This window comes from Siniperca chuatsi, linkage group LG18, assembly GCF_020085105.1.
Source record: "Siniperca chuatsi isolate FFG_IHB_CAS linkage group LG18, ASM2008510v1, whole genome shotgun sequence".
Classification (NCBI taxonomy): Eukaryota; Metazoa; Chordata; class Actinopteri; order Centrarchiformes; family Sinipercidae; genus Siniperca; species Siniperca chuatsi.
In genome coordinates this window covers 9,007,178-9,033,446 of record NC_058059.1, presented here as the reverse complement: position 1 = coordinate 9,033,446, position 26,269 = coordinate 9,007,178, and the positions used below count along the sequence as shown (strand labels likewise).

At 38.7% G+C, this 26,269-nt stretch overlaps 2 protein-coding genes and 1 long non-coding RNA gene across 12 annotated transcripts; 1 reads left to right on the top strand and 2 right to left on the bottom strand.

Moving 5' to 3' along the window:
• Positions 1 to 2,614: 2,614 nt before the first annotated feature.
• Positions 2,615 to 12,537, bottom strand: LOC122865809. Its single transcript, XR_006375546.1, has 6 exons — positions 12,103 to 12,537; positions 11,728 to 11,958; positions 11,391 to 11,568; positions 8,674 to 8,819; positions 6,902 to 7,043; positions 2,615 to 3,704 (listed from the first exon to the last, which is right to left on the bottom strand). It is a non-coding gene; the product is annotated as an uncharacterized LOC122865809 (long non-coding RNA).
• LOC122865803 (serine/threonine-protein phosphatase with EF-hands 2-like) lies at positions 4,861 to 15,030 on the top strand. Its single transcript, XM_044174673.1, has 18 exons — positions 4,861 to 6,575; positions 6,687 to 6,704; positions 6,836 to 6,844; positions 6,951 to 7,078; positions 7,808 to 7,862; positions 8,018 to 8,193; positions 8,311 to 8,425; positions 8,556 to 8,602; positions 8,694 to 8,860; positions 9,023 to 9,059; positions 10,998 to 11,147; positions 11,259 to 11,606; positions 11,789 to 11,974; positions 12,567 to 12,709; positions 12,994 to 13,100; positions 13,275 to 13,438; positions 13,538 to 13,625; positions 14,247 to 15,030. Exons 1-18 carry the CDS (start codon positions 6,488 to 6,490, stop codon positions 14,429 to 14,431), a joined length of 2,211 nt encoding a protein of 736 aa, XP_044030608.1. The 5' UTR covers positions 4,861 to 6,487; the 3' UTR covers positions 14,432 to 15,030.
• A 1,275-nt stretch (positions 15,031 to 16,305) lies between these two features.
• On the bottom strand, positions 16,306 to 25,902 carry nup54 (nucleoporin 54). Of its 10 annotated transcripts, none has more exons than XM_044174674.1 (15): positions 25,754 to 25,902; positions 25,169 to 25,276; positions 24,023 to 24,106; positions 23,679 to 23,843; positions 23,158 to 23,244; positions 22,199 to 22,357; positions 20,787 to 21,007; positions 20,509 to 20,696; positions 20,162 to 20,358; positions 19,996 to 20,050; positions 18,940 to 19,033; positions 18,274 to 18,381; positions 17,938 to 18,057; positions 17,126 to 17,236; positions 16,306 to 16,999 (listed from the first exon to the last, which is right to left on the bottom strand). In XM_044174674.1, the coding sequence occupies exons 1-15, from the start codon at positions 25,806 to 25,808 to the stop codon at positions 16,871 to 16,873; spliced, it is 1,881 nt and encodes a 626-aa protein (XP_044030609.1). In that variant the 5' UTR covers positions 25,809 to 25,902; the 3' UTR covers positions 16,306 to 16,870. The 10 variants fall into 10 exon arrangements, with proteins under 10 accessions (XP_044030609.1, XP_044030612.1, XP_044030610.1 ...); XM_044174677.1 differs by having other exon boundaries at positions 23,808 to 23,843; XM_044174675.1 differs by having other exon boundaries at positions 25,169 to 25,231; positions 25,754 to 25,840.
• Positions 25,903 to 26,269: the final 367 nt, after the last annotated feature.

Sequence of the window (26,269 nt, the reverse complement as noted above, 5' to 3'; positions counted from 1 at the left end):
TATTCATTACTGCAGCTGTTATATCGGAGTTGCAGACCTACATGCATTAATCCGTCAGTGTACAGTATACATGCATCTGTTAGAACACATTCACTTTGCGGACGGGCCTGAAATAAGAAAAAGTAAATTCCTCATATTTCCATCTCAGCTCACAGTGGTGCAAAGTAATTCACTCAAGTACTTTACTTAAGTACAATTTTGACATAATTGCACTTTATTTGAGTATTTATTTTTCTGATACTTTCTACTTCTACTTAATTAAATTTCAGAGAGAAATATTGTACTTTTTACTCCACCACAGCTATAGTTACTTATTATTTTCCACATTAAAATCTTACATAAAAAGCACATGATAAGCTTATAAAATACAATGTATTGTCTTGTTGGGGCCCCTTGTCATGTTTCAAATGTTTATGAGTTGTTAGCAGTTCAAACAAACAAAGATTTATACTCTAAACTTCTCAGATGATTTCATTTTAATAATTGTTTGAGGCCCAAAGAGGTCGATTTATATTAATATAATAATAATAATATAATATTTCACAAAAAAGCAACAATTAGAGAAAAGGCAAAACAATTAGCACAGATTTGTGTAGCAGAACTTTGTTATTTAATTCTTTCCAACCCCATTAATCATCTCACAACCCCTCAGAATTATCTTGTGACCTTTGGAGGGGCTCGACCCCTAGGTTGGGCACTCTGGACTAAACTAACTTACTGTATATAAAGTAGTTAAAACTAGCTCCACCTCAAGCAGCTACAACAGTAAAATGCTGCTTAAGCATCAGTATTAACAATCTAATAATGTAGTTTATAATTATATATCAGTCACTTTTCTGTTTAATAAGTACTTTTACCTTTGATACTTTAAGTACATTTTGCTGATAATACTTTTGTACTTTTTTTAAGTAGGATTGTGAATGCAGGACTTTAACTTGTAATGGTGTATTTTCACAGTGTGGTATTGCTACTTTTACTTAAGTAAAGGATCTGAATACTCCTCCACCACTGTCAAATCATTCATAACCCTAAAGCACTTTGTATCTAGGCATCAAAGCACAAATATGTGATCTTGCGAAAGATATTCTACAAGTCTTAACAACACTGTGAAGATCTCAGTTTCAGGTCTTAAATTATCGTCAGGTCTCAACTTCTCAGTGCTGGAACACTTTCAGAAATGATAAATCATAACTCAGCAGAGTTTCCTTGATGATTGTTGCAACATGCACGTACAGACTCTGGTGATATTCTATATTTTTCTTTCTATAAACATATCTCAAGAAAAGACCAAAACCAAGAATTAAATTATTCTACTAATAAGTGTGTAGCTCTGTAGCTGATTAATCTTATTCCTCTGTACCATGCACTTCCATTGTTGGCCAAAAACAAAACAAAAACACATAGTGTCACACTCTGCACATGTATCATTCTGCACAACAAAGCTCAAGCATTCAAATGAAGTAACAATAAGCAAAACACATTTTTGAGTGGAAGGAATATTAACTACAGACAATAAATATAACTATATAGAAGTTGTGTTTTGGTTCTTCAAATGGTAATGTCTGTACATATCTATTGGTGTATGTGAGCATATACACAAGTAGGTGTTTGTGTATATTGTTGTGTTATCTTTGGAGGACTGAAACTGCCAAAATCAAAAATAAATAAATTAATAAATCAACAAATAAATCAATATAATACATAAATAAATAAAGAAATATGTGAGACACATTAACAGATTGTTGGTTTTGGTCTTTTCATGGAATTTGTTGACACTAACAAAAATGTATAATTTTGTCAGCCATATCCTTTAAACACACACACACACACACACACAAACACCTGAGGTCACTGTGGGATACTGCAACTTTCGACCTCCTATAACCATGCATGAACAAGCGCAGTCCTTGAGTATCCGACATCTCCCACCACTTCCTTGTTGTCATACCGTTAGGAGTCACACCACCGACAGCTGCTCCTGGCCGGGATCACAAAGAGCGTTTATACCCAGATGAAGGACTGTGGAGGATGCAAGGTGCAGATGTTCCACAAGCAGACAACACAGAGGACATTCTTGAAATATATTCCATCTAGGGGAGTTTTCAGGGTTTTGTTGAAAGATGTTTACTTTTCATCAATGTTTAATCTAATAAGTCTCATTTAAAAAAGCAGCATTTAATGTAGCAAGATGGAGAAGCTACATTAACAGAAATCCACCTGTGGGAAATATTACTATAGAGATACATTTCAAAATGCATGTCTGCACAACAAGCTTTAAACACGATTACCACAGATAGATAGAACACCAGCTGTAACAATGTAATACAATCTGATAGTCCTGCAATGAATACCACATTTGTAAAGCTTACAATGTTTAGTTTTGGTTTAAAACTGTCAAAATGATGTTCAATTGTTGATTTGTTTTGAAGCTGTAGATTACTTTTTAAATTGGATTATAATATATTGTATGGTGTCATTTTGTAAATAAGACTACGATAATAAGGTTTTTAAATTGTAAATATATGCACAAAATTATTTTTTGCTATCATATTAACAGTTATATACAGTAAGTAAGTAAGTAAAGCTTTATTTGTATAGCACTTTTTAAAACACACAGTTACAAAGTGCTTCACACATACACACACGGAAAATGTAAATGAATAGATAAATAAAGATAAATTACAATACAAAAACACAGCACAAAACCAAACTGAAACAAACCAAAATATATTGTAAGACAGGGATGGAGATCTATAAAAAGGCTTGCCTATGGAGGTGGGTTTTTAGAAGCCGCTTAAAGCAGTCTAAAGATTCAGCAAATCTGATATAATCTGTTTGTGGAATATGATTCCAGAGGGTTGGGGCTAAAACAGTGAAGGCTCGATCACCTTTTGTTTTGAGGTAGGAGCGGGGGATGGATAAAAGGCAGAGATTCGAGATCTGAGTGGTCGAGAAGTGGAATGAGGAACAAGGAGATCAGAAATGTAACTGGGGACAAGGTCATACAGAGTCTTATATGTAATCAACAAAATCTTGTCGTTTATTCTGAATTTTACAGGAAGCCACTGAAGGGATGCATGAACAGGGGTAATGTGGAACCGAAGGCTAGTTCTAGTTGGCAGCCTGGCAGCTGCGTTTTGGACCAACCGTAAACAGTTTAGAGCAGCTTGACTGAGGCACGTGTAGAGGGAATTACAATAATCTAGACGGGAGAAAATGAAAGTGTGAACTAATAGTTTCAGATCCGTAGAAGACAAGATAAATGATTTTAGCAATATTTCTTAGCTGAAGAAAACAGGTCTGGAAGAGCTTGGTAACATGATGGTCAAAAGTCATATACTGGTCAAAGATGACTCCAAGATTCTTAGCGGTAGATTTGATAATAGAGTGAAATGGTCCAATAAACTGATCAACTGCAGTGGCAAAGTTATCGGGTCCAATTAAAAGAACTTCTGTTTTGTCAGAGTTTAGGTGGAGGAAATTATGAGACATCCAAACTTTGGTGGCGGCTAAGCAATCATGGAGGGAGGACAGTTGATTCACATTATTGGGTTTGGTAGAGAAATAAATCTGTGTATCATTGGCATAACAGTGATAAGACGGCTGAAGAAAGCGGCTGAACAAATGACCCAGAGGAAGCATGTACAATGAGAAGAGGATTGGTCCAAGGACCGACACCTGAGGGACTCCACACAGCAGGGGAGCTGAGGAGGACACATGATTATTGATACAAACATTAAAATATCAAATAAGAATTAAACCAGTTTAGAGCTGTACCAGAATGATGTAACCTATCAAGTAAAATGGCATGATCGATGGTATCAAAGGCAGCAGTCAAGTCCAGTAGAATGATCGAATATAAAAGAAGTATGGCCTTTTGTTACTATAATATACTGCAATAGACATGCAACTTCTGTACACTCCTTTAACAAACATCTAAAGACATTTTTAATCTTGTTTTTAAGTAGTCTACTTTTACTGAATCTTACTGAAAGTTGTAATACTTTTTCTTTTTTCTTGGTGTTTTTATCAGGGCCAGTTTTAACCTGCTATATTAGGGTGGGCTGGTATAAATAATTGCTGGGCAACTTGGGCGGGAGGTAGCCCAGAGGTTAGAGAAGGAGACTAGTAGTCTGGAGGTTGCTGCTTTGAATCCCTGGCCAGATGGCACAAAAATCTGGCAAAATGACAGCTGGCAATCAGAGGGCTGCCAGAGTCAAGATCTGATGCAAGCTCCTGTCATTGTGCCATCAGGCCTCTCCAGCTTATGGCTGTGTGTTTGTGTTTGGGGTGTTTGGATGGGTTAAATGCAGAAGATTCTTTTACCCATGGGGATTAATAAAGTAGTATTCTATTCTATTTTACTCTATTATAAAGAACAATTTGAAGCAGGGAAATTGGGAGGTAGTAAAGCAGCATTTCTAAGTTTGCTGCTACCCTATGATTTGAGTGAGTGGAGGGCAGATTGATATATATATATATACATATATAAAGTCCTTCACCCTGATTTTAACATAATCAACTCCATAACTTTTCTTTTCATTGGATGATCTTAGTTCTCAAATAAAATTAAAACCTAATCCAGTGACCATAGCAAGTATAGTAGAAGGTAGTCTCATTCAAACTCAAACTGAAAAGTGACAAAGAAAACAACTTTGAATATCATTTTCATTGGATAAGCTTATTAGTTCTCCTAATCAAGTGAATCAAACTTCAATGTAACTATATATATATATATGTTAAATTAATTTGTGTATGTATTTATTTATTCATTTATTCATATTTATATATTTACACATTTGTATTTATTTATTCATTTGTATATTAATTTATTTATTCATACATTTAGTTTATCTATTTATATATATTTTTTTATTTTATACTTTCATTTATCGATAGTGTAACTTGCTGCAGCAAAATAAATAAATGTGTCCATGTGTGTTCATCCATCAAAAGTCAGGGGGCATTGGCCCAACATTCTACAGATAAAACTTGCTAAAAAAGTTAGTTTTGAGCCTTAGCACTCTCCAAAGCACCGCGGTGGTACAAGCACAGCATCTCAGAGGTGAGCTTTTTGTGAATGCGTGCTTCTTTAGCCATTTGGATGGGGGTGGGACTAGGGGGGAAAAGATCTCGATGGGGAAACAGAGTTCGATACAACACCGGACTTGGTTTTTATAGACATATGGCACATTTATGCTCTGAGGCAACAAGCAATATGTGGGTGGGGCGGTGAGGTGATCAGAAGACCCCAATCTTCCAAAAAAATACTGTTTCATATTCATGCAGTAGAAGTTTTTGTGATGTTTCCATAATTATGTGCACAATCTGTTGAGACCTGACTATTTCACACATGACATTAACCTGTGCATAGCGGTTTCTGTGATTTGTTCAAAAAGTCAAACATAACAGTAGAAAAGGTGGCATCAAACTGAGTATCAAGGTCAAGCAGGACTACAATAGGACAACTGAACTGAGCCTCTGCTATGTTTAGAATGGAGGATTCAAATAAACAATTTCTGCTCATAATATTCTCTATTACTTAACTTGAAAATTAATTTAGAAATATATTTATTGAGAATAGATGGGTCCAGAAAAATCCAGAGGTCAATTAACTGTTAATGGAGAAATAATAGTGACGTTAATAGTTGTCATATGAGGCACAACGATGACACAGGTCTTGAGCCGAGGCCAACATAACCTCCTTTCAAAACAGTTGCTGCCCTTTATCAGAGCCTTCATCCGTTTATTCAGCGTAGATGCCAGCCGTAGTAAGGTTTAATCCTAATCCACTTGCGCCTTGTTTTGTTTAGGTGATCACGGGGCCTGTCCAAGACCCTTGGCTCTGCTAATCACAAGCCTGTAGCTAGTGTGTGTTTGTGATTGCTGAGAGTGTGTAGCTGCAGAGAGGGGATATCTAATTACAACATTACAGCCACTGGGACCTGTGCCTGGGAAATGGAAAAGTCTAAGTGATACTGCATACTTCATTTTGTATTTACTTCAATTATAAGAGTGTTGCTGGCAAATTTGTAGAAGAAAATGACAATGTTTCTTTAAAAGCTGCTAAAGAAGTGAGGGGAGGTAATGAAAAAAAGGTAACGTGGGCAGGTAAGGTTCCTTTTGGCTAATCTGGTACTTTGGTTTTATTTGGCTGTGGATTGTTCTGTTTTACAATAGGTTTGGTAACTTTTAATTGGCCCTTTAGACATTAAATAAAATGCTTATTATATCCATACTTTTGCAATAATGTTGTAAAAAATCATGTAAGTATAAATAATAAGAATTATTTCTCCAAATTATTTAGATTTGTATATGTTGTTGTGAATGCTGTTTATGATTTATTGCCAAAAATGTATATGTCCAGCATTTTTCTAATATAAAAATAGATAAAATGATAGAAAAATGTCTTATACTGTATATAAAAATCTATCATTGCATTATTCCCATGTTATAAAACACAAGCTCAGACACCTCAGACTCATACATGAAAGTATCTTTGTCTTTGATAGTGAAAACAGCAATGGGATGTGGCATGGGAAAATCAGAACAACAGCAGAAGAAATGTGACAGAGGTGTGGCCTTTATCAAAATCATTCTAGTCAATAGTTGAGCTTTCAAGTTTTCAAAGACATGCTCTTTTTTTATAGCAATTATTTAACGTTAGTGCCATTTGTCATTTTTAGTGTGCATCTCAGTTCCAGGTAAATATGTGTTTTGTTTCATCACGTCTTTACACTTTATAGTATGTATTCAAAACTATCTACAAAAATCTCCATTAGCAGTGTTTAATAACTTTTGCAATCTCTACTTAATTTTTATGCACTCTGTAAAGCTGCCACTGGTAAGTCTAGATTTGACATTATGAATGAATGTATTGGCAGTGGAAGAGGAAGATTACCTCAGCACAGTTATGACCAAGTACTTCCTTTCTCTCTCCCAATCATCAGCAATCAGAGCGGCTCTGTTAATCCAGCGCTGGTACCGTCAGTATGTTGCCCGGCTGGAGATGAGACGCAGGTGCACGTGGAACATCTTTCAGTCTATTGAATATGCAGGAGAGCAAGACCAGATCAAGGTGAGGTCATACAGTTTTGATCACTTTAGGGAAAAGGTTTGCAATGATTTCAATTAATCTCAAATGTGCCCTCTCCACAGTGACACAACTAGCATTTTTCTTAGCCATGCTAGGAGCATGTTGGATGTCAATCTGTCGGTCAGTCCACCACTTTGGTCCAGACCGAAATATCTCAACAACTATTGGATGTATTGCCATTAAATTTTGAACACATATTCGTGGTCCCTGGAGAATGAATCCTGCTGACTTTGGTGATCTTGTGACTTTTCTTCTAGCCACCATAAGGTTGACATTTGTGGTTCAGATTGAAATATCTTGACAACTATTGGATAGATTGCCATTAAATTTGGTTAAGATATTCATGGTCTCTATAGGATAAATCTTAACAACTTTGGTGGTCCTCATGACTTTTCCTCTAGCACCACCATGAGGTTGACATTTTTGGATTTTATTGAAAAATCTCAATCACTACAAGATGGATTGTCTTGAGACTTTCATGGTCCCCAGAGCATGAATTGTAATAACTTTTCATCTAGCACCATCATTGGGTCACAATTTCAGTTTGTCAGATACTTTGGTTTATGACTGACGTTAGCATTTAGCTCAAAGCATTGCTGTGCCTAAGTACAACCTAACAGAGCCGCTAGCATAGTTGTAGACTCTTAGTCTTGTTCATTAATCTTTTGCAAATTAACCTTAATTTTAAAATTTTCTTTTTCCTTCCTGCAGCTCTATAATTTCTTTGGTTTCTTGATGGACCACTTCACCCCAGCCAGCAGTGAAAGTAAGACTGACTCTCAACTACTGTTTAATTCACTGACTTGTAGGTTTGATTAGATTACTGACAGTGAGCTAATCTCTCTGCTGAGAAACGTCATGTGGCTTTCCCTTACCGCACTGATCCACATCCCTTTCTTTCCCCCTCTGCCTTTTATGCAGGAAACCTAATATCTCACATCTTTCGTAAGAATGAAATCTGCCGTGACATAGAATGGGAGAGATATTTTTGCTATAAGAGCATTGAGGTACCCGACAGCTATACCGGCCCCCATCTGACCTTCCCTGTGACCTTTTGTGGGGTGTCGAAGCTGGTGGAGGCCTTCAAGCACAAACAAGTAGGTACACATGCACATAAAGCACACTCGTAGCAGATACTCAAAGCAGACAAGTATCTAATGATTGTCTTTTTCCTTAAATACTCAATTCATTCAAACTTGTTTTTTTCCCAGTAGCAGCTCCATGCTCGATATGTTCTGCAGCTTCTTGGAGAGACTTGGAGACTTCTAAGAATTCTTCCAAATATCAATCAAGTCTCCGTCTGTCATACTAAGGAGATTACCATATGTGGTACACAACGGCAGGGCTTTCCTGGACACATTTTTGCTTGATATTTTCTTGTACATTCTTTTTTATTGCCCTTGAAACATTCAACGTGCACTCACACTGTCACATACTAATGCATTATTTATCGTCCCAGGAGATTTACATGGACACCTTGAAGATCTGCTGTTGATATTCTATAAGGTATTCAGAATTCTGATTCTGATATGCAAATCATCATATAGTCAGACAGGGACGTTCATTTTAATTATCACCTTTAACTTAATCTTTCCAGAATGGTTTGCCGTCCTCTGAGAAACCGTATGTCTTCAATGGAGACTTTGTGGATCGTGGCAAAAACTCCTTAGAGATCCTGCTCATCCTGTTTGGGTTCCTGCTGGTCTATCCCAATGATGTCCATCTGAACAGAGGGAACCATGAGGACCACATTGTTAACCTGAGGTAAGCTAGTCTCCACACCACTTTCCTCTTCTCAAACCCCTATTTAGTAGCTTGTTCTGCCTGTAAAGTTAGTCACAGTATGCTCATATATGGCTTTATGCAATTATTGTTCTGATTATATATATATACTAATCTGGTTATTGATTGTGTGTTTTTTTCCAGATATGGTTTCACTAAAGAAGTTTTGGGAAAATATAGGGTAGGTCTTGTGCATTTTGCTTTAACCTCAATACTATATTGCTCTCAGCCAAACTTAACCTCAGTAGTGGAAGTACTCAGTATTTAGATTCTTTACTTAAGAAAAAGTAGCAGTACCACAATAAAAAAAAATACTCCTTTACAAGTCAAAATCTCACTTAGGAAAAGTACATTAGTATTATCAGCAAAATGTACTTAAGGTATCAAAAGTAAAAGTACAAATTATGCAAATGGCTCCTGTGAGTGTTATACTGTTACATATTACATTGAGTTGTTTAACATATAGCAATGTATCATATTTTAAAAGCTCATCATATGTCTAAAATCATAACCTGCAAAGTTACTCGTAACTACAGCTGTCAAAAAACATAATGTAGTAAAAAGTAGGACGGTGTAGTCCCTCATTCGCATTCGTGTTCTATCGTAGAAAAGGTTTCAGTCGTAGTCATCTGGACACTGTTTTTAGAAGATGGCCTAGTTTTACTGATTACTGGGCTATCTTGGAAACTATTAGGTCAGTTTCAGGTGAAACTAGCTATTAACAGATACTCAGGCAGATTCCTGAGGGCAGTGCTTATGTAATACAGAGTAGCTTAAATTTCTAGTTCCCGTCCCATTTTTTCACAATTGAGAATGACTTCCGGATGGGAGCCGAAACGTCTTGACTCTGAAAACAGTGTCCAGATGACTACGACTGAAACCTTTTCTACGTAGTAAAAAGTACACTATTTCCCTCTGAAATGTGAATTAGAAGTATAAAGTGGAATCAAATGGAAATAGTTGAGTTCAGTACAAACCACATGCACTTCTATTTTCACCTCATTCAAGTCTGCATGTGTAAAAGTAACCTTCAAATTGTAACCTTTTCATTTCGCATGATGTGGGTGACTATGGCCACCCCTTGAGGCCTGAAAAAATTATACACTTTTTACTATGAACTGTTTGTCTGCCAGCAGCACTTTGATAAACCAGGTCTGAATCCCAGCAAGGCAGTTATGATGCTGGTACATGTTAATTAACTGGGACAAATGAGTGTGGGTTAAAGGATATTCTCTATATTCGTATTGTCAACAAATCAACAAAACCAACAATAAATTGATCTTAATAACAAGTATTGTCTGTGTAGCCAAAGCCTGATACAGCTTTTTCCTCTGTGCCATAGCCCACTATTGTTTTCCCAAAACTATTAAAAACACATAAATGAGCCACGCTGATGCACGGGTTGACATGTTCCTTCATGATGCTGAACACAGCCACTGTAGTTTAAGTCAGTCCAACATACACAGTCCTGCTGGCATAAATACTCACAAGATTACCAAATCTGTATTAATTCACAGTTGAAAATACTGAATACACTCTTTACTCCTGTTTAGGTAACGTTAGCTAAAAACTACAGTTCCCAGCCATCTTAGGAAATCCATAGAATAAAAATGAAACTATATCTTTGTGATGTGTTTATAGATTTACGTCTTCAGGAAGAACAAACGGGCTTAGGTCATAGACCGATTTGGCAAGTTGGAAAGTACTGAAAGAGGGACAAAGACATTGTTGGTTTTGGTCTTTTCATGGGATTTGTTGACAATAAGAACCAGACTAAGAGTCTACAGTCATGCTAGCGGCCCTGTGAGGCTAAATGCAAATGTTAGAATGCTAACATGCTCATAATGACAATGCTAACATGCTGATGGTAAGCAGGTTTAATGTTCACCATTTTAGTTTAGCATGCTAACATTTGCTAAGTAGGGTTTATCCTCCGGGGACCATGAATATCTGTTCAAAGTTTACTGGCAATCCATCCAATAGTTGTTGAGATATTTCAGTCTGGACCAAAATGGTGGACCGACTGCTGCTAGCATGGCTAAAAAGTGCCAATATTAATAATAATAAGAATTCCTCTAACTGTATCACTGTGTCACTGAAAGCATTACTTGGTCTGCAGATGCATGGCAAGAAGATTCTAAAGCTTCTCCAGAAGATTTTCAGCTGGCTGCCTCTGGCAACAGTGATTGATCACAAGGTGCTGATTGTGCATGGTGGGATCTCTGACATGACAGACCTCAACACGATAGCCAGAGTGGACAGACACAAAGTAAGCAAGGTCTTCGGCATGAATAAAATTAGTGTATTTGGGGAATCCAGAAATATTAGCATGACTATGATATTAAGTGTATTTAATCTGTGTATTTTTGAATGTGCGCAGTATGTGTCGGCTCTCAGGCCTCCCAAGCTGACGCATCACACAGTTAATGGCAGTAAGACAATGAACAACAGGAACACAAAGGAAGCTCTTGGACCAGTGGAAGGCCGGCGTCGAGTGTGTTCTCTGACTTACCACAGCTCAGCCCCGGCTCACAGGCACGGCTTGCCACGCCGTTCGCTCCACAACGTGCCCATGAGCAGTCAACTCAACTGGTCAGTGGAGGAGGAGCTGAAAAAGAGGCGCAAACTGGCTGGGTTTGACCAGTCCTACGGTGAACTGAAGAAGTCTGACTCTGACTCAGACTCGGAGTCTGGAGAAACAGAGACAGATGAGCATGAGTGGAAACAAGTAAGTGACAGGAAGGATATTGAATCTCAGTGGTTGATATCATTTTGGCAGATGTTCAACATTGAGTATAGACACGCTCCATAAAGCACATATTTTAATATTTTCTGACTTTGTTACTTACAGTCGTTTGGTGGGTTAATTAACAGTACAGATGTTTCACTGTGATTGATTCGGCCACCCAGATAGTGGACATGTTGTGGAGTGACCCAATGCCCCAAAATGGCTGCATTCCCAATGAGGTGCGAGGCGGAGGCTGCTACTGGGGGCCAGATGTCACTGAGGAAGTGCTGGGAAGACACAACCTCCAGCTCCTCATCCGCTCCCATGAGTGCAAACAGGAAGGCTATGAGTTCTGCCACAACCGCAGGGTAAGCACAAAGATACACAAGGAAGAGTTTAAGGTGGAATACTGATTATGGAAACAAGTACATTGTAATCTGATGATAGTAAGAACGTGAATCCTATAACGGTTCCGAACACAGAGGTGTGGACTCACAGGCAGGATTCAGAGGCAGAGCAGTTGAAAGCAATCAATTATTTACTTGGACTTCAAAGCAGTGTAATCAGTCAGCGAGGGCAAACTAAGCAGGTAAGGGGCAGGCAGGCAGGCGAAACCGGGAGCAAGGTGTGGTCAGGAATAAAGGCTGGAATGCTAAGACTGGGTAGTACATTAGACGATCTGGCAAATGACTGACGAGAGAAGGTCAGTATATATGCAGAGGACATAATGAGGGAATGGGATCAGGTGGCTGGGATTGGTGGCAACTACAGGGCAGGTGGGGAATGGCAGTATCTGAAATGACTGAAAAAAAAGAGCAAAAATGTGCAAAATTACTAAACAGAAGTAGCCATTGTGACAAATCCTCTCATTTCAGCATTTAGTCTGACAGCCATCAGTAATGAATGGGTCACATACAGTGAATCTTAGCAAACTTACTAACCGTCTTCTGTTGCATCTAGGTGCTGACCATATTTTCAGCGTCTAACTACTATGAGGTGGGCAGCAACAGAGGAGCCTACATCAGAATGGGCCCTGATCTGGTGCCCCACTTCATTCAGTATCAGGCCAGCAGGACATGCAGAGAGCTCACCCTGAGACAAAGGTACATATATGATGCTGCACAAAATGTAAGATAACAGAAAACAATTTAAAAAATAATCACATTTATGTCCCAAGAACATTTAAACACTTTAGTTGAGTGACTTACAGGACAAAATAGGTTAAAAAAAGCTTAGTGTGAAGAATGATGACAAAAAAGATTTCTGATAACACAGTGTGATTGTATTAACATAGTAGCTACAGGTGGGCACACACAGAGCCTTTCCAGTTTATTTTCAAGTGATTCCAAGAAGGAAAAATGTTTTTTCTCTCCCTGTTTTTTGTCAGTGTCGGGTGGACAGAGAGATCAGCTCTGCGAGCTCTAAGGGAACAACTGTTTGTGCACAAGTCAGATCTCATCAGTGCCTTCCAGGAGTTTGATCCTAACAACACAGGTACTTCACAAAAAAACTACACGCTGAGCAGCAATGGCATGACATAATACTCAGTTATGCACAGAAGATGTAGATCACCACCATCTAGTGGCAGTGCATCAGAATGTAAATAGTGTTCAAAAACAGAATCCATTAATAATAACTCCCCTGTATATTTCTGTCTGTCTGTCTCAGGGATGATCTCTCTAAGGCACTGGGCCAGCGCCACAGAGAGGGTACTGAATCTGGGTCTGCCCTGGAGGGTGCTTCGCCCTCAGCTTGTCAGCAGCACCCAGTATGGCATGGTGGACTACCAGCAGTGGATAAGGGAGCTGTCCATCACTGAGCCCAAACTAGAGGTCAGCCTTATACAACTAATGTCAGCGTGTGTTTTGTTTGTATGTGTTTCGTTCTTTCTTTCTCACAAAATCCTGATCGATTTGTCTCTTCCATTTCAGATCTCAGATAACAGTATCCTGGAGACTATGTACAAAAATCACTCCAACCTGGAAACCATCTTCAGAATCATAGACACAGATCACTCAGGTCAGTAAGCAGCTTAGCCTGGATCCCAGACACTAGCTCCAGGTCTTTCTCTCCTTTTTAGCCATGCTGGTGGCATGGCTTTATGGATGTTGGTCTATTGGTCAGCCGGTCCAGCACTTTGGTCCAGACTGAAATATCTCAACAAATATAAGATCAGTTGCAATGAAATTTTGTACAGACATTCATGGTCCCCAGAGGATCAACTCTACTGACTTGGGTAATCCCCTGACTTTTCATCTAGCATCACCAAAGTTTTCACTTTATCCAGTGAAATATCTCTACATCTACTCAATGCATGAACCACTGAACATGTTAAACTAAGATGGTGAACATGGTAAACTAAAAGAAAACTGAAGTTTATTAGGAAAGCTTTAGGAGACTTGCACTGCTTGTTTCGGTATGTGTTGTTTTATGTTTGCTTTTCCCAAATCTCTACAACAAAAGTGGGACTATAATACCTCTACTTGTTAAAGGCTGTTACTAAGATCTTTCATTAAATGTTTGACATACTCTCAACGTATTCTTCATTAAAACACCTTTCAACTGAAAATGAATCAACAAAACGCATGCTACAAATTTGGGAAGTGTACAACTACATTCTCCTCCTGTGTTTCCGTCTAGGTCTGATCTCTTTCGAGGAATTTCATCAGACCTGGAAGCTCCTGAGCTCTCATCTTAACACAAAGATCAGTGACGAGGCCATCGCAGACCTGGCACAGAGTATCGACTTCAACAAGGACGGGAGCATCGATATCAATGAGTTCATGGAGGCTTTCCGGCTGGTGGACCTCTCTGCACATACCTGAGCCTGAACCAGGAGCTGTAGCTGTACCTGCTGCATAGAGAACACCAAGAACTGTCTTGGATAGACTTGTTCACCTGGATACATGTCTGTGGAAATCCAAATGTTTAGTAGTGTCTCATCCATTTGACCTATGTGTGGGTTGATTGTGTGCATTACTGTTTATCCACATGCAAACTAGATGTTTTCTACCTCTTAGATTTTTGGCTCTTTTTTACCTTTTTTATTTGAGTTTATTTAAGAAGTTGATGTATTTTAAGGATTTGTGCGTAACTTAATGATCACCTGTTTAGTTATGCATAAAAAACATCAAACACATGTGATGTTGTCTTCGCCTTTCATGTTGAGTGCAACGTTGACAATGTTTGGCCCAAAGAAGTTAGGAATCAAAGGAACCCCACCGACTTACACATCAATGTCTGTGTACAGGTCTTACAGAGTACAAAAGCAAATGTGAAAAAAGTTGTACAAAGCCTTTTGTGACTCCAGAGGGAGCTGCGTGAGGTCTGATAAACTGACTCAAGTGATGTCACAGAGTCAGCGTCTGCTGGTGTTGAAGACTACAGGTTAGAAAACGAAAATAATCTGGGGGTGTGGAGTTAGAAAGAAGTGAGCTTACCAGACCTCTGTAGCTCGCTCATCTCTGCGTGAGGCACGAGGCTACATGAGCCGCTACACACCCGAATCTCCGACAGAACTGTCGCTGGTCGAGTTGCATTGTGGGCAATGTAGGGCGGCAGGTTTTGCTAAGGAAGAATGAGTGGAATAGTAAAAGACGATATCTCTGGTTCTGCGGCATTGATTTTGATCTGTAACTGTCCACCATGAGTCTGACAATGTTATAGGAGTGCAATGATAAATCCGTGATGTACTCTTTTAAAAGGAGTGTGTTTTACTGACACAAAAAGTCAGAGATTTACTCTATGGAGTAGTAAAGACAGGACTGCGGACCTGGACCTTCTAATAAACTTGTAAATATGGGGTCCACAGGGTTTCTCTTTGAATTCAATTCTAGAAATCATGGCGTTTGACTGAATTTGATCAATGACAATGCAGCACTACCTAACGAGTAAAAATCTAAATATTTTGCACTCCAACAGTCTGTATAAGCTAAAAATCCTGCACCAAAATGTATGTACGAGTGTTAAAAACATCAGCCATGAGAAGCAGTGTCAAAAGCAAAAGCAACTAATTCTGAAGAATGCTCCTTTTCAGCATTTAATCAATTACTGTGATTTCTGCTTCTCAAATGCCCGCAACACTGTAGAATGCTGCTTTTAAAATGTTTATATTTCATTACATTAGAAAAGTTTTGAGCCTAAATTGGCTCTTTGTCAGGTACAGCGGTATCAGTTATTAGGTATTAATCCATTATTGTTGATATTTTTCATTTTGTGGTCTACATCAAGTATTTGCATCATTAATGCATCGTTTTATCTCCCTATGTTTTGCATGTACCAACTTGTTCTGCAAAACTAGTGACTACAGTCATCAGTCACTACTTCCACACAGGTGGAAGTAGGTGTAGTTAGTTCTACTTGTGCTCTGAAAAACAGTGTGTGATTCAGACCCTTGGGATGTGGGTGACTCTACTGCACGAGGGGATATAATCTGCCTGAAAGCTGCTTAATAAGTTCAACTGCCAATCAGTCTTTCATCCTTATGCGGATGTGAATCCAGGTCATGAATCCTATCAACTCAAGCCCTACTTTGATGAGATGTTGAAAAGGGCTTGTGTGAAGGTAAACACAGGGGACGTGAGATGTCCCATATCAGTACCACAACAGTGCAACTGTATATAACCTCTTCAGATCAAAAAACAGGATACAGATGGACAGGCAAGAAAATGGCACTGTTCAGACAGAAATACACAGAGCAAACACTGAAAAAAGCTTCCTTTATACAATATATATGCATGGAAAGGGATTGAGTGAAGAACATGTTTTCAATTTAAATGAAATTTATTAATGTTGTAACAATAGCATAAAAAAAGAAATACAAAGATGTATTTACAATGTATTCAATCACAACACACACTCAATCCCACGACTTGTTTACATGTCAGTCACATTCATAGACTCATATCCATAATCTGATTTAACATAAGGGAATCCAGCTATTAATAGACAATGTTGAGTCTTTCAATTAAGCTCTCTATATCAGTCCAGAAAGCACAGATTAATCAGTCATTGTTTTGTTGGTACAGATAGTGGGACAGAGTCCTAATAAACCTGCCAAAATGATGATAAAGAGTGTAATTACTCAAAATTCAGATACCCTCCTATGATCAAACCTAAAGGCAAAAGATTGCTTCAAGATTAATTCAATACCATAACAAAAAGGATGTGTTGACTTTTCTGGGTGACAGGCATGCCACTTTTTAGAGGACTGATATATATGTAAAGAGTCAGAGCATATGTATGTGTGTGTTGGTAGGGTAGACTCAGCTCAGGATGCCTCCTCTCATGTGTCCGCTGTCACTCAGCCCGTGCTCTATGAGTTTGATGTCTTCCAAGTCATCTTTGATGACGCTGATCAAATGACTTAAACCGTCCTGCTGTTGTTTTAAGTGCTGAAAGTGAGAAATGAGGAAGATTAATTTCAGTTAATGCCAAAACAAAATGTGACTACGACTACGACTAAACTACAATTACAGGGCACAGATGTTAAAATGCATTGTGTAAATGTGCTGACTCACTTGTTTGATTTCTCTGAGTAGGTCTGCATCAACACTGTAGCGCTCTTCTGATCTCACAGCTCCAAAGTGATTCTGCATCCGGATTTGGGACATTAATTCATTCAATCGACCCTGGAAGAAAAGACAACAAATTCTGTAAAATATCCATTAAAGACTTTGTCTCAAGTAGTGGTTTGATCTCTAACAGCAGCCAAAAACACAACTTGTGTTTATTCACAAATACAATCAGAACCCATTGAATGGTGTTTTTGAATTCTAATAGCGCTGTGAAGCCGTCTTTCTATTAGTGGGTCCCAGTTTTGTTAGTCTCGTGGGTGACGCGATACACATTCCTGCCAATGGTGTCACACTATTTCACCGATATACAGGTGGCAGTAATGCGCCAAGATACGCAGCAATGTGCAAGCAAAAGGCAGGAAAGAAGGCCACTTGCTAGCAAACATGGTTGTAAACAATGCAGGTTTCAAACTTTAAAAAAAAGTTTTATGAGGAAGGAAATGCATTCATCACTTTTGTTAGACCTCAAGGATACACACAATGCATTTTGGTGAGTAACAATGAAAGTAACTTTCATTTGTATACAAACAAATAACTGAATAACTTATTAGTAAACTACCAACTGGTCTTACAGAAACAATACACTAAATTAAAAAGTCCTTGGTAATTAAAACCTATAAATATGATAACATACAATTTTAAACATGCAGTCAAGCCATTTCGCCCTGATTTCAAGTCAAGAAGCTCAGTGAATGACAAAATGAGCAGTCAGTGTGTACTGTGTGTCTAAACTGCTACAGTTTAGACACACTTACCTTGAACTGTGTGGGAGCATTGAGTTCAGACTGAATGGTGTCCAGCTGCACCCTGAGGTGCTCCTCATCTACTTGGATAGCATAACCACTTTTCCTCTGAATCTCCTGTTTGATCAGCACCTGGCAGGAAAATAGGGATGGAGGAGTGTAAAATATGGCAAGAAATACTGGAGCAGACATGATAAAGCAGCACAGATGGTGTCAGGGCATTCATTCAAACTCCATGACATGTACAGATGGTAAACAACACAGGTCTTTTCACTGTTTTTGGAAAAGGAGAGCTAGAAACCTACAGCACATTTTCACTGAACAAAGTTAGAAAGATGAGGCAGCTACCTGCAACACCCTGTGAGAGAGATCCATCAGCTTCCTCTTGTACTGGGCAATCTTGGCCACGGTGGTCGCCTGGTTCTTCTGCAGTTCACTGATGTCATTTGAGATAATCTGCAAGCCCATATATGTGTGTGTGAGTGAAAACAGGAGGGAGGAAATTGTTAACATTTGTTCAACATCGTTTAGTATTTCTCCACTCATTTCAAATGTTTCTTTTAGTCCTATTAAGGTGAAAACAATCTCTGCCCTGTTACCTTACCTTAGAAATCTTTTATGTTTTTCATCAACATACTAAGATAGAACAATAGATTTACACAATTTAGAAGTGTGTGTGTTTTAAAAGTAAGTCTTACATGCATTTTTCCTGTGTCTGTGCATCGTGAGAGGGGAGTTAGCTTGTTAGTCCACCTAATTTACTCAAAGCTATACAAACCAAAAATATTTTAAAACGCCTCTAAATCCTGACACTGCCACTTGCAGCTGTATTTGTAATTGTAATTTCAACTGTAAACAATCTGTTGGCAGCTAGCATGAATTGAACATCTGTGTACTCTGCCCTTGACACCACAAAATCTGTACCAAAATTCCTCTGTGCCCATGTCCAGTGAGTCCCCCCCCCCAACATTTAGCAAACTAAGACTAGCAGTAACAGACATTGTTTTCGCTTACATCCACTCTGGTCTGGTGCTGTTTGGTCATCTGCTCCTGGATCTGCAGCCTCCGAAGCAGCTCCTTAAAACCCACCATGGGCACTGGGATTAATCTGGAGAAAAACATTTCAAAAAAATCTTTGATGGCAATATGCCTTACTACAGAAAGTTAAGCTGTAGTTTATTGACTTTTTGTAAACAGCAAACAGCCAGTAAAAGCTGTGGCATAATGGGCACTGGTCAGGAAACCATCAGAGCCATACTTATTCTTTCATTGAAAGAATGTGGTAAAACTTCTAAAGTAGAGAAAATAAAGGGTGTTACACTTAACTTTAATATTCCACTTAAAATATTAAATAAAACAAAAACAATTTTATGGATCACATAAGATCTTATCCTAACTTCTATAAATGTATAGTTGTATTTTGTTTTGTGGAAAAACTTAACATATACATTTTTTAAAACTTCTTACATACAGGTAAAAAAATGGCACATTGATACTAAATTTAAATAAAAAAATCTGGTATTTTCCAATCTTGGTCCTATTCTCATAGCTGTGGCCAATATGACTCTGTGCCATGCTAACTTTTTCCCAGAAGTAGATCCCTATGCAGTTAGCAACAACAGCTAATTTCTGTTTTTATTTTCTGTTGGACTCAGAGAAACCATTTCTGAAAAAGTTAAATTTATTTGGAAACTTTCAGGACACACATAATTGTGTTACCCAAATCTTTACAATGAAAATGGTGATTGCAAAATTAGCATGACCCATAGTCATATTTGCCACAATTATGAGAATAAAACCAGAGTTGAAAAATACCATAATTTCCCTTTAACTGTAGATGTGCCATGGGAAATAGGTATTTAATAGAAAATATAAGATGATGTATTCATTGGTACAGTAGGTGGTGTTACTCACTAAGGTGAAATGCTACAAAGTTGGGGAAAAATCAATATGCAGCGACTGGAGGATCTCAAGGATAATCTAGTCTTTGTTATTGTTCTCACCCTCCCTACATTATTCATATACCACTCTTTATGAAAAGTCTTGAAGAGATGTTCTTAACTAACTTACTTCTCTGGGTCAGGGTTGTCCACCTTAGCCTGCTCCCAAATGATGGGGTCCACTCCTAGTAAGAAGGGACAACATCCTCAGTTGCAATTCTAGACAGTTAAATTACAAACCAACGATTTGTTGAATAAAGCGAGAGGATGACACAAACATGCATGCATGCATTTACCTGCAGGTGCATTTTGCAGTAGCTGCTTAAGTTGTGCTGGAGACAGCTCTGTGCGTGTGACAGACATGACCACACCAATCTGCGTGAGCTGGACCTTGATGTTGGCCTGCTCCAGATAACCGAAGAGTGTGGTGGCGGGGATCCGCTTGGAGGTGCCATTGGGAGAACGCTCCACCAGGTAAATGACCACCTCTGTCCTGAGAGACAGAAGACACATTAATAATACCCCACATTTGTTTATGATGAATTTGTCTATTACAATTTCTGACAGCTAAAATCTCTTTTGAAAGACATTAGGAAACCATATTTGTAGAAGTGATGCGGTATGACATTTTATAGCAACTTACTGGTCACTGGGTAGGGCTTTGACGCCATCTACATTGACAGTGAGTGTCTGGTTGCTTCCCAGGACCTTGTGCAGGGACTCCACCAGATGCTGCTGCTGAGCTCGCACATCGGCTTCCTTTTTATTGAGAACCAAGACCACTAAACCATCCTCATCCTTACTCACTGGGACGCAGCTATAGCCCACCGCCTAGTAAACAAAAGACACGGAGAACTACCATTAAAATCCAAATAAACTTCACAAAACTTCCAACTACTCTACTGAACTATCTGCCATTACCTTGAACCTGCAGAATGGGTTCTCCTGGGTAAAGTCAACAGGTGGGTTGTTGTTGCTGTAGTAGCCCTTCCCAGTGCCCCAGTAAGCTTGCAGTTGGTTCCATTTGGCTAAGATGGAGTCACGCTCATCTCCTAACAAGGTGGGAGCTGACAGAGCAGTGACCTGCTGGTAAAGCTGGGTGGGCTGAGCCTGACCCGGTTGCTGCTGACCGAACAAGCCTCCTGGTAAGGGGAAGGAGAGGTCAAATGATAGGTCAGATTGTCATATTCTTTACATTTTATGAAACACCTTTAAGTCTATGTTCATAGGGGGAAACTATGGATTTAAATGATTGTCATTTTATAATATGAGGAACATCACTACCAATTTTTTTAACTTTTTATGCTCTAATTGTATATCACAATGCATTATGCTTTATCACAAATGACAAATTTTGTACTCAACATTGTTCTATGTATCACATGGTAGGACTTCCTTACAGTCGAGAAGAAATAGCCGTTTCATGTTATTCATCTATAAATCTCTACTGTTGAATCTTCCAAACTACCCCACATCTCTTCTCTAATTTAAAACTAGTAACTACAGCACAGGATCCAGTAACTACCTAACATTAAATATCCCTCATGTACGCACAAATGCTGGCAGAACTGGTTTCAGGTACTATACACCTTTTAAATGGAATGAACTGCAAACTGCCCTCAAACTAAATTCTTACAATCCCCTTGGAGATTTTAAAGCTTTACTATCTGATGTTTTCTACAATTTTTGTAAATGTTTTTACTAATTCCTTGTTTGTGTGGTTGTGTTGTTTCTGTTTACTGGTTGTGTTCTTGTGAATGTTTCTTGTTCTCAGGTCTCACTTGGAAAAGATGTCTTTATCTCAATGAGACTGCCTGATTAAATAAATAATGCACACTTATATTTCTGCTTTGGCTGCACATGGATGTAGGATTGATGATGATGTTAAGGCAGAAATCTGTAACTTTCTGCTTGTTGTCGCCCTCTGCAGTGATAAGAGGTGTACAACACAGTTGGTAGAGTGGTTAGAGAAGGTTGTGTGTGCGTGCAAAATGACAAACTCAGAAACTATGATACCGCTGGACTTATGCTAGCTTTTGAAATGGGAAAATACAAACATGGTGTGAAATGCATTGTTTCCAGTATGTAGGTTGTGTTTCAAAAATTAATTACTGGCACTATCATCCCTGACAGGCTGATTAATGTTTCTCCAACCATGGTAAATGTGCTCATTTGTGTGTTTTAAGATGATCACACAGGTGCCATTTACTAATTTAAAAACAAATTACGGACATCAGCTTTAATGTTCTGCCATGGCTGCCTTGTTTGGGTCATAATTTTCTCATCTTCACCAGGAAACCCTAAAACTATTATTTGGAAATACAGGCTCTCACCTTGCTGCTGCTGAGTTGGCTGGATATTAAAGCCTCCAAACCCACCCAGGCCAGTTGTTCCTAATCCAGTTCCAAATCCTGTTGTCCCAGTAGCAGTCCCAGTGCCAAGCCCAGAGGAGAACCCAAACCCTTTGTTCTGTGTGTTACCAAACAGGCCTCCTAAAACACAAGAATGTGCCAACACAGTGAGAAAATATCTACTACATTAATGCTACTGAATGCCAGTTAAGTCTACAGTGTTTGGGAAATATGCTGCCAGCTTTGCAGAGGGAATCACTGCAGGAGTGACGGAAAGAACGTATGTATAATGTAGAGTGAGTGAGACATCTTGTGGCAGCTATTTCAGCTATTTGTTGGCATTTTAACACAAAGCTGAGTGTGCAGCAGTATGCAACAGCACAGTTTTAGGAGTATGGTTTAGAAAACATCAACCAAAATCTGTTTCAACAGTCTACCCTTTTTTTTTTACATTTTTAATTTTCATCTTAAACATTATACTAAATTGTAAACCTTGTTCGACATTATGCTTCCTGTAGGACTCAACTCAAGTTTCTTTTTTAATGCAACAAACAGCTGTACCTCTACACTTTAAACATGTCAACAATCACAATGAAACACACAACAGGACTCAGAGCAACAGGATTTCTTGCTCTGGACTGAGCCGTGAAGGCAGCCACAGAAGAGTGATCATCTTTACACATTCCTAAAAAAGCACTTCCATCACAGAAGAGTCAGTGATTTGTTTTGTGATATGGCCAACTGATGAAATTGTTTTTTTAATTCAGATTGGTTATTTGTATCATAATGGGCAAAACTGCTGGAAGCCGTCTTTTTAAAAACAAAATGATGTGTGCATGCATATTTTATGTCTTGCACATAAACATAAATGGAAACAAAAAGAAGAGAAGAAGGGAAAGATCATATTTTTTGTTAAGGATGAATGCAGCTATACTGCTGACCTGCGCTGTTGGCGGGAGCAGCAAAGCTAAAAGTGGACCCTGGTGCAGCGGCAGTTGTTGTAGTCGTCCCAAAACCACCAAATGTGCCTGAGAAACAAAGCAAATCATGACAAATGAGATAAAGGAGGTGACACAAAAGGAAATGAGAGATAAATAGATGGAGGAAAGAAAAAAGAATGAAATCACTGACTATTTGACATATAGTAGAAGAGAAAAATCATGATTGAGCTTTTAAGATTAATAAAAGGAAAACTTAATTTTATTTCCATCTAGCATTGTTCTTCTGTCTTACAAAGAAGGTGAAGGTGATGTACAGGCCTTCTACAGGAATCAAATGAGATGAGTGCATAATTCAACATTTTGTCTCCTCATGCAAATGGAAACAATAATCCATGACATTTTATGAGACAAAGCAACATGTGAGATGAAAAAACACTGCACCACATAGATGTGAAAATGGATGAAAATGTGTGTTTAAAGACACAGACTGTACTGATTAATCAATCACAAAGGGCATCTACCTGTGCTAGCCAGGCTATTACCAAAATTGAAAACAGTGCCAGTGGTGGTTGCTGTACCAAAGCACCCCACATTAAAGCTGACTGCTGCTGGGTTGGCATTTAAACCAAACCCCCCAAAACTAAACCCACCAGCCGTGGTGTTTCCAGCTCCCAGCCCCCCAAATCCTGCAGCCAGCGGAGGCAGGCAGCGAGAAAGAGAGAATGAGATGGAGGAGTTAAATGACAGAAAGTCAGGCCTAGTATGGGCTCATTAACTGTAAAATCAGTCTTCATGTACCTTAAAAGAGACAGGACTAAAAACAATACAAAGCTACATGCTTTGTACATAACATTTGTAATCTTACCAGTGTTGGTGGAGCCAAAACTAAATCCTGTGGCTGGTGCAGCAGCAGTGGTGGTGGCTGCCCCAAAACCAGGGGCTGTAAGAGCTACGAAGAAAGAGTAGACACAAAATAGGCAGTCAGTTAAACTGGCACACAATTAGATTTGGATACAACAAGGATACCTCAAAATAGTCAACATAACTTTACTTTTTTCTTAGTGAGAAAACAAAACACTAATATCAAACCAATAATGGCCAAGAGCATATTCAAGTATCAGACAAGAACAGATCATGTTCTCATTCACACCTTGTGGAGCCCATAGAGCCAATAACATAATCTATTCAGTTTGCACAGATGATCAAAAACACAAGGGACACAACACAAAGATTTTAGAAAGCTAACACATACAGAGTGGAGAGTACAAAGAGTGAAGAAACATATGTACACAAATGCAGATGTTTCCGTGCACCAGGGCTTACTGAATGGTTTGGTGAGTATGAAAATGATGTGAATAAAATGCTACAGCCTTTTCAGTCACCAGATCTCAACCCAGTTTCACATCTATGGAAGATTTTGGACCAATGTGTAAGACAATGCTCTCCACCACCATCACCATAAGACCAAATGATTTAATATAAACTTTCATCTCAAAATCTATTTAGTGATGTCTGTGGCTGTCTCTGATGCTACATATCCTTTTGTTATGTCTGGCTGTTTGTTTTTCTTTCTATCTGTTGTGCTCAGATCTCTCTTGCAAAACATATCTTGATCACAGTGAGATTAACTGATATGGCAAGGAGCACGCTTCATGTTGGGTTTTCCTTTAATTTATCACCCATCAATCTATCTATCTATCTATCTATTATAATCCTAATATCTACAACAATATTGCTATCTGGTCGCTTCAACAGGAGTTTGGATATGAACAAACTGCCTCTGACACTGTTGGGAGCTGGGATACTGGAAGGGGCATAAATGTATACATGAAGATTTGATGTATTGTCTATATCTGTATGTTGCTGTGTTGCACTGGCTGTGAAAACAAATCTCACTCTGGGACAATAAATCTAAAATAAATGTGTGTTTCCGTTTATTTTATTTTTATTTACTGCGGGTCATGAGTGAGGAAGGTGCCCCCTTCAGTGAGGATCAGCACTCTGGACTTACTGCCGAATCCGGATGAGGCGGTGGTGGTGGTGGCTGCGGGGCCAAAGCCAAATGCTGTTGATGCTGTAGTTTTGGGACCAAATGAACCGAATGAAAACCCGGACGTGTCTTCACAAGAACATAGAGAGTGCTATGAGTGTTGGGTGTCGTGACAGTAACATTACAGCTACAATGGATTTCACAAGCTGTAAGCAAATTTTTGTCAAGAAGGAGCGTTAGCTTACATAGATGAGCACTAACCTGCTACTGGCAAATTAGTGCTCATTTAACTCGTTAACTGGCAAGTGAGAGCTGTTTCATTGAAGCCTACTTTAACTTTGACGAGTAATAACATAGCTATCTGGCTAAACATCTAGCTCCATGCCACAGATATAGAAAGCATTTCACAATAAGTTTATCGTTAGCCGGTAGATGTTCCCACCGTCATGACTGCTAACGTATCAGAAGCTTGGTGTGCGCTATCAGTTGACCATTTATATTTATTGTTAATGTAGACACACCACAATAACGTTAATCTGACAATATACAAGTAGCATATTTCCAGCCTCATTAAAATAGTACCAAATTAAATTAAAATGTCCTTACTTGCCGCTGGGTTACTCGTTGCGCCGCCGAAACTGAACGCCATGTTGACTGTCATCAGAAACGGTTCTTCCTCTCCTTCTTGAGGCTAAGCAGTTATCATCCGCCATAACGGCGCATTACCGCCACCTGGCGTCTGAATCAGAGATGGCTAGCTTCTTCTGCAGGGATCATGCAAGACTGTGAAATTCTCATGGAAAAATAACTTCATCACAGTTACAAATGCAGCCACAATGGTGGGTCATGTAAGGGTGAATACCAAATAGCAGTATATTATTGATGATATATTATTTATAAAAGAGGCCTGCAAATCCAACTTTAATTCATGATTTTTTTTTCATTGGAACATGAGACACATAGTAGATCTCCAAAAGTGACACATTAAAGGTAAAACTGGTGTTTCAAACACTGTTTTTTTTTTAATCCTGTAGTCTACATCATAGCAGTCTGCCATCTTTTAAATCTCACAATCTCCTTATCTCACGAATACCAGCAGGATTTCTCATTTACTCTAAAACT

Coding starts and splice junctions, on each gene's coding strand:
- LOC122865803 (XM_044174673.1), top strand. CDS start 6,488: ATGAAAGTATCTTTGTCTTTGATAGTGAAAACAGCAATGGGATGTGGC. Junction 11,148..11,258: donor CCAGAGTGGACAGACACAAA/GTAAGCAAGGTC, acceptor GAATGTGCGCAG/TATGTGTCGGCTCTCAGGCC. Junction 13,439..13,537: donor TCACTGAGCCCAAACTAGAG/GTCAGCCTTATA, acceptor CTTCCATTTCAG/ATCTCAGATAACAGTATCCT.
- nup54 (XM_044174674.1), bottom strand. CDS start 25,808: ATGACAGTCAACATGGCGTTCAGTTTCGGCGGCGCAACGAGTAACCCA. Junction 23,844..24,022: donor TTTTGGCTCCACCAACACTG/GTAAGATTACAA, acceptor CGCTGGCTGCAG/GATTTGGGGGGCTGGGAGCT. Junction 18,058..18,273: donor TCTCTCACAGGGTGTTGCAG/GTAGCTGCCTCA, acceptor TTTTCCTGCCAG/GTGCTGATCAAACAGGAGAT.